The sequence below is a fragment of the Hemicordylus capensis genome, chromosome 4 (genome assembly GCF_027244095.1).
Source record: "Hemicordylus capensis ecotype Gifberg chromosome 4, rHemCap1.1.pri, whole genome shotgun sequence".
NCBI lineage: Eukaryota > Metazoa > Chordata > Lepidosauria > Squamata > Cordylidae > Hemicordylus > Hemicordylus capensis.
In genome coordinates this window covers 49,471,101-49,483,337 of record NC_069660.1, presented here as the reverse complement: position 1 = coordinate 49,483,337, position 12,237 = coordinate 49,471,101, and the positions used below count along the sequence as shown (strand labels likewise).

General features: G+C 41.5%; 1 protein-coding gene across 4 annotated transcripts in view; it reads left to right on the top strand.

Annotated features, from left to right (window-relative positions):
• The window catches only part of PHF20 (PHD finger protein 20), a 115,159-nt gene that overhangs the window by 54,835 nt on the left and 48,087 nt on the right, over positions 1-12,237 (top strand). For all 4 annotated transcript variants that reach the window (XM_053245571.1, XM_053245567.1, XM_053245570.1 and 1 more), the window contains exons 5-7: positions 1,964-2,043; positions 2,821-3,205; positions 3,801-3,908. In XM_053245571.1, coding sequence (XP_053101546.1) covers positions 1,964-2,043; positions 2,821-3,205; positions 3,801-3,908 — 573 coding nt within the window. The remainder of the gene's footprint in view (positions 1-1,963; positions 2,044-2,820; positions 3,206-3,800; positions 3,909-12,237) is intronic.

Below are 12,237 nucleotides of genomic sequence, written 5' to 3'. Positions count from 1 at the left end.
TGGAGAAAGAATAAAGACAATATGACCATTAGGAAGGCTCCACTGTAAGTTTTACACCTAGCAGCAATTCAGCAGAAAAGGATGCTGATCAAAATAAAGGAGTTCTGCCTAAGAAACTTTCTTACACTGCAAAGAGAGTAATGTTTCAAGAACCAAGCACGTGGAAAAAAACCTGATAACTTACCTGCAACTGAAACACAGAACTGAAAGGAAGCTGTGAAAGAAGAAATGGAATTATTGCACAAAAATAACACATGGATACTCAGAGCTACCTGAGGGAAGAAAGACTGTGGGGTGCAAGTGGATTTATAATGCAGAAGGAGATTCCCAGCATTTCAAAGCAAGACTAGTGGCAAAGAGATTCTTGCAAATATATGGGGAATATTATGACAAGACATTTGCTCCCATTGTAAAACACACCTCAGTAAGGACACTCCTAAGCATTGCAGCATCAAAGAGAATGCAAGTGGATCACATAGACGTGAAAACTGCATTTCTTCATGGAGACATCAAAGAAGATATTTATATGGAGCAGCCTCCAGGATTTTTGGAACTTGGTAAAGAAAAACTTGTATGTAAGCTGCAAGAAAGTATTTATGGACTAAAGGAGGCTGCAAGGGCCTGTAATGTCAGATTAAACCAGTTGCTAGTCAATGAGGGATATATACCCAAGGAAAGGCTGGCCCTTGCCTGTACTCAAGGCTCAAAGACAATGGATGGACCTATATACTTACTTCTGTTGATGATCTGATAATTTGTTATGAAAATAGAGATGACAGCCTTGAAATAATAAAGCACCTGAATAGTGAGATAGAAGTAAAAGAACTTGGACCTGTTTCACAATATCTTGGGATGTACATAGAGAGAGAAGAGGATGGAAGCTATTTGCTTAACCAAAAACAGAAAATAAATGATTTGCTAGAGTATTTAGGACTTACAGAGGCCAAAGAAATGATTATCCCTATGGAAACAAGTTACGTAATACAGTAGGAGGAGAATGAACTTCTGCCAGACAAAAGTGAGTACAGGACAGCGATTGGAAAACTTTTATATGTGGCTATGATAACAAGACCGGATATAGCTGCATCTCTGGGAATCTTGAGTAGGAAAGTAAGCACACCCAGAGAGATAAAGAGACTAGGCAGGTACCTAAAAGGGACAATATATCTATAATTGAAGTTGCCTGCTAGTAGTGGACCCAAATTAGTAGGTCATATGGATGCGCACCAAGCACTTCTGGGTCTTCGGTTCGGCAACTCACCAGGGTGGCAAGGAGGTACACTGCTGCCCTGCGGGACTGTTTTTCAGGACAGTGCCGGCGGAGGAAACATGGTGGGTGTAAGAGCACCCTTCCCAGTCCTTAGAGTTATCCCCCACCACCTTCGAACTGGTCGAACCGCTGGACTTTCAAACCAATTTGGAGATCCATAAAGGGCCTCTGAACTGGTTTTGTGCACATCCCTACTGTTTTAGTCTCTTTCCCCTTTCAGTCTTAAGCTCAGCTTTCCTATCCTTTTGTAACTTCTAAATAAATCTTTGTTGTTCTTCAAACTTAAAGAACTGTTTCTAGACCTCTTGCTTGGCTGAATTCTCCCCAAACTGGCCTTGCTCTGCTAATAGGAGTTGAACTAGAACTCTCCTACACCAATGTGTGATAAAGAAAAACAACAAGCAGTATTTTCATTGCACATCTTTCAGAATGTAGCAAAACATACAACCAGGGACAGTGACAAACAATATCCTCTCCAAAAGTGAACTGAAAATGGTGGTGGTGGTGTTGAGGTGTCAGAAAAAAATAATGTATTTTGTAACCATAACATGATTATTAATTTAACTTTTAACCTCAGTGTGAATCCTTTCATGTTCAAACCTTGAATAAAGAGCCCAATTGTAATTATAATTGAGTAATTGTACAATTGCTCTTTAAGTTCATGGTAACCTTTTTCTCTCTTATAAATATCAGGTACTTACACTGTGAAATTTTATGATGGTGTAGTTCAGACAGTCAAGAATATACATGTCAAAGCTTTTTCCAAAGATCAGGTAGGAAAGTTTCTTTTTAAAATTTAAATTTGTTTTACTGTCTTAAGAGCATAGATGTCAGTGTTGCTGCTATTTGTGTTTTATTGGAATACATAGAATTTAAGATGGTGAATTTAACCTGTTCTCGATTTATAAGTTGTTAGAGACTTATATGCTGCTTCTCTCAACTACAAGCTGAAGCGACAAAATCAGAATATCTGTGTTTGTAACAAATTATATGTGACATCTATTCGCATTCTGTGCTTAAATTTACATTAATTATAGTTACAAGCATTGCAGATATTTTAACCAGGTGTCCCCTATATAGTCTCCTGTGAGCACTGCATTTTTCATATGATAACTGTAGTCTTGTTTTATAGTTTACTGGTTTTATGTATGTGCAATTATAGAAGTAATATTACTGTGTATCATTATTACCTAATGCGGGAAAATGACTTGCCTAGCGATCAAGAGGTTGCTGGTTCGAATCCCACCTATATTGGGCAGCAGCGCTATAGGAAGGTGCTGAAAGGCATCATCTCACACTGCGTGAGAGGAGGCAATGGTAAACCCCTACTATATTTTACCAAAGAAAACCACATGACTCTGTGGTTGCCAGGAGTCAACACCAACTCGAGGGCACAACTTTACTTTTACTTTATGTAGTTGCAGGATTCTGGTTATAGCATCCTGTGTCTCTTGTTAATTTTTCCTGTTTTAGGGTGTTCCCACCACTAAAATATGCAAATAAGTTAACTTGGCAATGGAAATAAATTCCACATTTTTCACTTTTTTTAGTCTATAGTAAATAATCCAAGACCTAAAGAGAGAGGTAATGAAATCCCCTCATCTCCTGAAAGATGGGAAAAGTTTAAAGAACAGAGGAAAGCAACTGAGAATAGTAAGAAAGACAAGGATGAAAAGGCATTAAAGATTGAACGAAGGCCTAAATCAGATAAAGAAGGAAAACTAATTGTCCCTTCAGAAAAAGGCAAAGTATCTGAAAAACCTCTACCTAAGAATGGGAAAGAAGACAAAGAGAATATATCAGAGAATGATAGGGAATTCTCAATAGATACCCAGATTGAAAAGAAACCTGAAAATGACAATGTGAAGATACCTCCAGAAATCCACAAAGAAACAAAAAGACGCCGTGGTAGACCTCCTGTAGTACCTCCAACAGGTCAGTGTTTCTCTTTTTGTTTAGAGCTATGAAGGGTACTCCGCTACCATATGGTTCAGGACACAAATTTATCTAACACAGCACCTGACTTTAAATGACACACTTCTTTGATGTCTCCATAAATGTAGATTTCCAGTTTAGCCCAAAATGATGTTTCTCCAGTGGCTGTTGCAGATGTCGTGTGTCTGTGTGTGTGAGCGAAGAGTGTGCACATGAGTCCTTTTGGGGCAGGGAACCAATTTCTCATACTTTTTTCTATGTAAATTGCTTTGAGAACTTTTGTTTAAAAGCGGTATATACATCTTATTATTATTATTAATAATAATAATAATAGTAGTAGTAGTAGTAGCAGTAGTAGTAGAAGAAGTAGAATGAGATGCGTTGTAAAACTACAAAATTCAAATCCTAAATTCTTATGAAGATTTTATAAAACAGTAAAAAAAGATGATGCTTTTATTTTTATATATATATATATATATATATATATATATATATATATATATATATATATAATGATGATGCTTTTATATATATATATAGTCAGTTACCTTAGTATATTTAGAAAACTTTCCCCTTGCTCTATTTACTTATTTAGAACAAGTCTCTCAAACATTGCAGCCGATAACTTTAGAATTAAGAAGGCGGAAAATACCGAAAGGAGGAGAGGTTCCTTCAAAACGTCCCCGGCTCCAGAAGAACATGTGTGAGTATTTTCCCCACTTAAATATATAAACACTGTTTAAGTAGCTAAAATTAAAAAAAAATATTCTAGAAGAAGCAATGTACAGCACCACAATATTTTAATTGCAGATAGATTCTTAGGCACAGAGTGTGTTCTTCCAAAATGAATGTGTGCTTAAATGCTGCAATGTGTCAGTCTGTCTATTTCCTGGTTTCACTTGCATCAGGCTTTTTTTTTAGCCTATTTTCCAGTAGGCTTATGAGATCACCCGGCATTTTGTGTGGCCCCCCGCATCAACTTTGTAACGTCTGGACCAATATGAACCAAATCAGATGCAGTTGTAGGGAACACATAGTAACACCTCATCAGCATAGTTTGTGATGATGTCATCTACCCCAATTCAAGCTTGTGGTCACATAAACATTTGAACCAAATTAGGTACAATTGTAGTGAGTGACACACAGGGACACTTCAGTGGCATAGTTTGTGTTGATGTTATCCACCCCGATTCAAGATGGAGGACACAAACATTTGAGGCGCAAGTGGTCTAACTTGTGAACCGCCTAACCGATTTGGACTAAATTTGCCACAGCTGTAGGGACACATATGGATGCCCCAATGGTGTAGTTTGTGATGATTTCATCCACCCTGATCCAGGATGACGGACGTGTGGATTATTGAGGTGCAAGTGCACTAACTTGTGGACTGTCTAACCAATTTGAACCAAATTCAGTACAGTTGTAGTGAGTGACACATAGGAACACCTCGGTGGTGTAGTTTGTAATGATGTCATCCTCCACAACCCAAGATGGTGGACACTTGGGACAACCCAAGATGGTGGTAGGCAGATTAGAACAACTTGTTTCTCCTGGGATGCTGAAATCAGCCTTGCAAATAAGTTAACAAAACTTACTAATTGTCTTCCCACTCCCCACACATAAATGTAAATTTGTTGATATCAAAATCTTAAAATAATGGTGAAATGTAGCTATTCTGAGGTTTGAGGACTTAAAAAAACAAACACACATGCACGAGCACACCAGAAAAACTTAAGTGAGAATAGTAACTACAAAGGTGTAATTTTCTGCTCTCATCCCAAAAGGCTAATCCCTTTGTTCAAAGTGATACCTATTTGCATTTCACAACAAAGAACTTTTCATAGTAGGGCTTTGCAGCTGAAGAGGGAGATCTCCATTTATTCTACAGCTGCAGAACTTCTTGCCAGTGCCATAACCTCTAAGCATGTGCAAAATGTCTGCCTACTCATTGGATAGATAACCAACTCAAACAATATAAGAACAGGAAAACCAAAGAGAGTCTGGGAATAAACTGCATATAAAAGTATTTTTTTCTTCTGTTTGTTTTTAAAACAAAAATTCCATGCTTTCTAATGATTCACTTTCTTCACATTTTACTTCTCACCGATTCTCAATTACTTTACATCCATACAAGAGAAAATAAACGGAAGAAAAGCTTGACAGAGTAATTGTGGCAATTGGGGGAAGCAACCATATGAAGCAAGCAGCAGGATGCTCGATTTTAAAACAAGCAAAAGGCTTCTTTGCAAATGGAAAATATTCATAGCTGTACTGTGCATGAGCAGTAGAGTTTTTCTTAATTTTGAAGGGCCATACTCCGGCCTGCTCAACTTAAACTCCATATCTGTTTTTGAACTACAACTCCCATAATCCCCAACCATAGTGGCCAATAGCCAGGGATTATGGGAGTTGTAGGCCAACATCTGCAGAAGGGCCGAAGTTGAGTGGCCCTCGCCATACTTGAGATAATGCAAACCTGTTTACTTGGAGGCAATTCCTGCTAGAACAGACCAGTGGTTATTTTCAAGTTCACTCAGGGTTTACTCTAATAAATTTGTCAGTAGTTTAATCTGGCTATTTTATCATATCCAGGTGTTTTCCTGGATAACTCTATGTGGGTCCTGTGTGGGCTCAGCTTCTCCCACCAGGTTACTCTGTCATGGAGCAGGCTAGAGGATGTGGGTGGGGTGTGTGTGTGTGTGGAGTGGCTGAGCTCCATAAGAATACCATTTCCCTTAACCGGGCCCCTGTGAGACAACTTACATATTGAGTGTGTATTTTTGAGGCTGAGTACTAGGGATAGATTGGGGATTCTGTTGGTGTACCACTACCGTCCACCCTGCTGCCCAACTGACTCCCTAACTGAGCTGAAGGAGCTGGTCGCGGAGTTGGTTTTGGAGTCTCCTAGACTTTTAGTGCTGGGGGACTTCAATATCCACTTTGGGGCTGGCTTGTCTGGTGCGGTTCAGGAGTTCATAGCAGCCATGACAACTATGGGCCTATCCCAATTAGTTTCTGAACCAACTCATGTTGCCGGCCACACACTTGATTTGGTCTTTTGTTCGGATCAGAGGGGTGTCCATGCATGGGGGATCCTGCCATTTCCCCATTGTCATGGATGGACCATTACCTTGTTAAGGTCTCACAGATGCAGCCCACCCCTGCAGGGGTGGTGAACCTATTACGATGGTCCATCCGAAAAGGCTGCTGGACCCAGTGGGATTTCATAAGGCCTTGGAGGATGTTGATGTTGGTGCGGCCAGTGATTCTGTTGATGCCTTGGTGGGAACCTGGAACAGGGAACTCATCAGGGCAGTAGACATGATTGCTCCTAAGCGTCCCTTCTGACCTGCTTCAAAAATGACCCCTTGGAATACTGAGGCGTTGCGGGGGCTGAAGCAGTTGGGTAGACGACTAGAGCGCAAGTGGAGGAGAACTTGGTTTGAATCTGACAGGATACAGCATGTGACCCATTTGAAGACTTATGCGGTGGCGATGCGTGTGGCAAAAAAAGAGTTTTTGGTCTTTGCGCATTGCGGCTACAGGTTCGCGTTCAGCAGAGCTATCCCGGGTTGTGAGGAGTTTGATTTCTGTTCCTTCTACCTCAAATCAGTTCTGCTTTGATGCTTTTAATGGGTTCTTTGCGAACAAGATCTCCTGTATTCGGGCCAACTTGGACTCCACTATTTTTGCAGGGTCTATGGAGGAGGTGTCCAGCGATCTCTCTTGCAGTATTAGATTGGATCAGTTTCAATCTGTGACTCCTGAGGATGTGGACAAGCTGCTTGGGGCGGTGCGGCCTACCACCTGTGTTCTGGATCCTTGCCCGACTTGGCTGCTTCTATCTAGCAGGGAGATTGTTGGAGATGGCCTAGTTAATATCATAAATGCATCACTGAGGGAGGGTAGGGTGCCTCCTTGTTTGAAGGAGGCATTGGTTAGACCACTCCTAAAAAAGTCTTCTCTGGATCCCTTAGCGATGGACAGTTATAGGCCAATCTCCAATCTCCCTTGGTTGGGCAAGGTGATTGAGAGGGTGGTGGCCTACCAGCTCTAGGCAGTCTTGGAGGAGACTGATTATCTAGACCCATTTCAGACTGGCTTTAGAGCTGGCTATGGGGTTGAGACAGCCTTGGTTGGCCTGATGGATGACCTTTACCAGGGAATCGACAGAGGGAATGTGACTCTGCTGGTTCTTCAGGATCTCTCAGTAGTGTTCGATACCATCAACCATGGTATCCTTCTGGATTGCCTGGGGGAGTTGGGAATAGGTGGCACTGCTTTGCAGTGGTTCTGCTCCTATCTCTGGGGTAGATTCCAGATGGTGGAGTTCTTCAGGGCTCCATTTGTCACCAATGCTTTTTAATATCTACATGAAACTGCTGGGTGAGGTCATCAGGAGATTTGGTGCTGGGTGTTATCAGTATGCTGATGACACTCAAATCTACTTCTCCTTTTCATCTTCAGGAAATAGCGCTCATTCTCTAAATGCCTGCCTACAGGCAGTAATGGGCTGGATGAGAGATAACAAATTGAAGCTGAATCCAAGCAAGACGGAGGTGCTCATTGTGGGGGCTCAGAATCTGAGGGCTGAGCTAGATCTTCCTGTGCTGGATGGGGTTACACTCCCCCAGAAGGAGCAGGTGCGCAGCTTGGGAGTACTCATGGACCAAGGCCTCACCCTGGTATTTCAGGTGGAGGCCATGGCCAGGAGTGCTTTCTTTCAGCTTCGGCTGATTCGACAGCTGTGCCCATTCCTTGAAGAGGATGACCTCAAAACAGTGGTGCATCAGCTGGTAACCTTCTGGCTCAACTACTGCAATGTGCTCTACGTGGGGCTGGCTTTGTACGTAGTCCAGAAACTTCAGTTAGTTTAGAATGCAACAGCCAGATTGGTCTCTGGGGCAACTCGGAGAGACCATATTATGCCTTATTTGAAACAGTTACCCTGGCTGCGGATATGTGTCTGGGCAAAATACAAAGTGCTGATCCTTTAAAGCCCTGTACGGCTTAGGTCCGAGATCTTAGAGAGCGCCTTCTTCTACATGATTCCTACCGCACGTTAAGGTCATCTGAGGAGGTCCGTCTCCAGTTGCCACCGGTTCATCTGGTAGCGTCGCAGAGGCGGGCCTTCTCTGTAGCTGCTCCTGGCTGTAGAATGCACTCCCCGCAGAAATTTGTAATTTGAGATTATTTCTGTCCTTCAGAAGAGCCCATAAAACCTATCTGTTTGGCCTGGCCTTCCAGGGTTTTAAATGATTGACAAACTGTTTTAAATTGTTGCCCTGATTTCCAGGGTTTTTAGCTGTTTAATTGGTTTTATTGTGTTTTAATAGTTTGAATTTAATTGTTTTTATCGTGTTGTAAATTGCCCTGAGCCATTTTAGAAGGGTGGTATATAAATCTAATTTAATCTAATCTATCTTAATTAATTAATTACCCTGAGCATAACTGAATCTACCATTGTGCGAAAAGAAGCATAAATTAAATTTGTTAGATGAAATCAATATTTATTTATTTCGTTTATATACTGGCCATCCTAAAGGGCTCAGGGTGGTTTACATTAAAAAGCCCAAACCATTTAAAATCATAACATAAAATAAAAGCAGTTAGAACATTAACATAAGACTCATTTAAAAACCAATTAAATATTATTAAAAACCAGGCTCAAAAGATGGGTCTTTATGGCTCTCTTGAAGGGCTCCAAATATGATAAATCACTTATACTCATGTGGAGCACGTTCCACAACCTAGGGATGACAATTGAGATGTCCTGATCCCAAGTTGCCACCAGATGAACTGGTAGCATCTGAAGACTGATCTCTCCTGATGATCTTGCACAGAAAAGTGCTTTCTCAAGTAACCCCGGCCTAAGCCATTGAGGGCTTTAAGGGCAATAAACAGCACTTTATATTTTGCTTGGAAACATAACAGCAGCCAGTGCAACTGTTTAAGAACAGGCATAATGATATATATAAAAACATGTGTCCATATAACAGCTCCTGTTTTGAAGAACAACTGTCACCAAGCACTACCATCTGATCGGGGCTACAAGCAGGAATGCTGCAGCCTAGCGTGTCCGCTTTCTTGGAGGGCACCAGCAGGGGGAAAGCAGCGGGGCGAGGAGCGCCTTCCCTGTCCCTTAAAGCTACCCCTCACCATAGCCCACCCTAAAGACAGATTGAAATAGGTCTAGATCAGGGGTATCCAGCTTCTTAGCCTACAACTCGCATCACTACTGGCCACTGTGACTGGGGATGATGGGAGTTGTAGGCCAAAAACAGATGAAGGGCCGCAGTTGGACACTCCTGGTCTAGATAAGCTCTTTCCTTCAAGACTACTTGAAGCTGGTTAGCCACCACCATCTTGATCACCTTACCCAACCACGAGAGGTTGGAGAGCGGCCTATAATTGTGCTTCACCAAAGGATCTAGGGCAGACTTCCTAAAAAGATATCTGACCCTTGTGTTCTACAAACAAGGAGGCATCCTGCCCTCCCTCAGTGAGGCATTATGATGTTAACTAGGCCAACGCCAATAACCTCCTTGCAAGATGAGATCAGCCAAGAATCCAAAGAACAGTTGGTATGCCAACCCATCCCAAGGAGATTGTCCACATCGTCAAGAGTCACAAATTGAAACTGATTCAGTAGGCCTGCTCAATCTAGGCCCCCCCAGCTGATTTTGGACTACAACCCCCATAATCCCCAGCCACAGTGGCCAGGGGTTATGGGAATTGTAGGCCAACATCTGTAGGAGGGCCGAAGTTGAGCAGTGATGTGCACGGATCCGGCTCGTGAACCAGTTCGAACAACCAACGTTTCCATCGGTTCAAAGGTGGAGAGCATGCCTTTAAGGGTGGGGGAGAGTGCCCTTAGCCCTCAGCCCTCCCACCATGTTCCCCCTGCTGGCATTCCATTTAAAAAGTGTCCATCAGGATGGTAGCGTACCTCCCTGCTGCCCCGGTGTTCTCCTTGGCTGGAAGTAAAAGGAAGTTTGAGTGCCAGGTACTTCCTTTTCCTTCCGGCCAAGGACATCGGGGTGGCAAGGGAGGTATGCTACCGCTCAGATGGAGACTTTTTTAATGGAGTGCCAGCAGGAGGAACATGGCGGGCTAAGGGTGGAGCAGTAAAGTTGGCAAGAAGCTCCTTACCCGCTTTTTAAAGGAACCGCTCCCTGCTCCGCCAGTGGCTGTCCGAGCCAACCGTGCACATCCTTACTCTATGCTATGCCTCATCATCATCATCATCATCATCATCATGTTTATTTACGGTCATCAACCAAAATTTACATACATAATAATACACATAATATAGTAGTAATATATACATAATATAATCAGGAACATGAACTCATCCTAATCAGCAGTTTCCCATTTGCATAATCTGGTTTACCATCTGTTGTCTAGCCTTCTTAGCTGCCTCACAGAACTTAGCAACTTTAAATGTTACTTCCTCCTTCTGATCTGAGAGCAGATAGTTGACGTAAAATGCATCTGTATGACCTGGGAAATGCTATGCCTTATCCTAAAGTGTGTGTAGGAAAATAATCCTAAATTCGTACAGATCAAAGATATTTTAATAATTAGTTATTTTATGTGTGAGGCTATTCTTATCTGTAAAATGTCCTATATGTTTGCTATCTTGAATGCTTTCAGGTAGAAAGGTAGTATAGAAATTGGACAACTGTGTGTTAAATGCTGTAGAGACAATTTGTGATTGATCTGTTCTACTATGCTGAGCCTCAATGCCTCATCATGTGTTGCTGATATAATTGGTTAGATAGAGATTATGTTCTTGTCAGCATCTTTTCTCTCTCAGCCTGAAATACAGCCTGTAAAACCTTTTGTTTGTATAGCATACAATTAATTAAAATGTTTGCCTTCAAGTTATATACTTCATGTTATGAAGCACTAGCCTTTTTTGAGAACTAGCATCAGACCCTCTATGTGCCAGACCTGAGCAGGGCTGTGTATACTTAGACTTCTGGGTGGCAGTTTGAATGTCTAGGAGTTCAAATACTAGCCTTGTGAAACAGCATGCCTTGAGGAAAAGCCATAATGGTACATCAAAAGCTACTGACTGGATATACTTCTCATCAGATTGTGTGGTGGCCTCGGTACCTCTGCTTATTTACAGGATCTCTCAAGTCTACCACCCTGTGAGGCAGATTTGCAGTCTAATTCTAGATTGTGTTTTTCTCTTGGTCCTTTGTTTTTCTTTTGGTCAGTTTTAAACAATATTCAGAAACAGCTTAGGTAAAAGAGTTGGCAAGATGCTTCAATTTCCAGTTTTGAGTTTGGTAGGTAGGTTGGAGTTGCTCCTCTTTCTCATTACTCTGTTAATAATCTTTCTTCATTGGCTATCAGTGCAGATATTAGATCAGAGGTCATATGGTAGTCACAACACTATGAGGAAGGGGGAAAGTTGAAAATATATTGATCAGTGTTGTCCAACCCATTGATGGAAACCATATAAAAACATATACACACCTGAGTGATTGTACAAAACTGAACATATTAAAATTACTGTGCAAATGTGATATGGTTCATTATTCTTCTGTGTATGCTTTAAAAAAACTACCCTTAAATAAATAAATATAGATAGATAGATAGATAGATAGATAGATAGCATGGGGCACAAATATCTGTACTAAAACTATATTGAATAGGACAACTATATAAAAATGAACTGTAGAAGAAAAGTCTACAGCAAGGCTGCTCTGCAGATACAGGTCTCTGTGCCTTTGTGACATCAGCCATTGTACCAATCACTTCACACCTATTTGCATAAATTGCAACCCTGCTACTAACAATTAAGCAGCTGCTGTGTATTCCATCACTAGATAACGATTGCTTATCAATATGCTGAGAGGTCAAAGAGAAGGAAATGGGCAAATAGCTATTCTTATGAGGACCAAGAGGAGGGGAGAACAAGAGGCAAAGTACTGTGCATAACAGACATGAAGATCAATGAATTTGATCTTTGAATTGATCAAATGAATTTGAATTTGGTCAGGAATGAATTTGAGCCT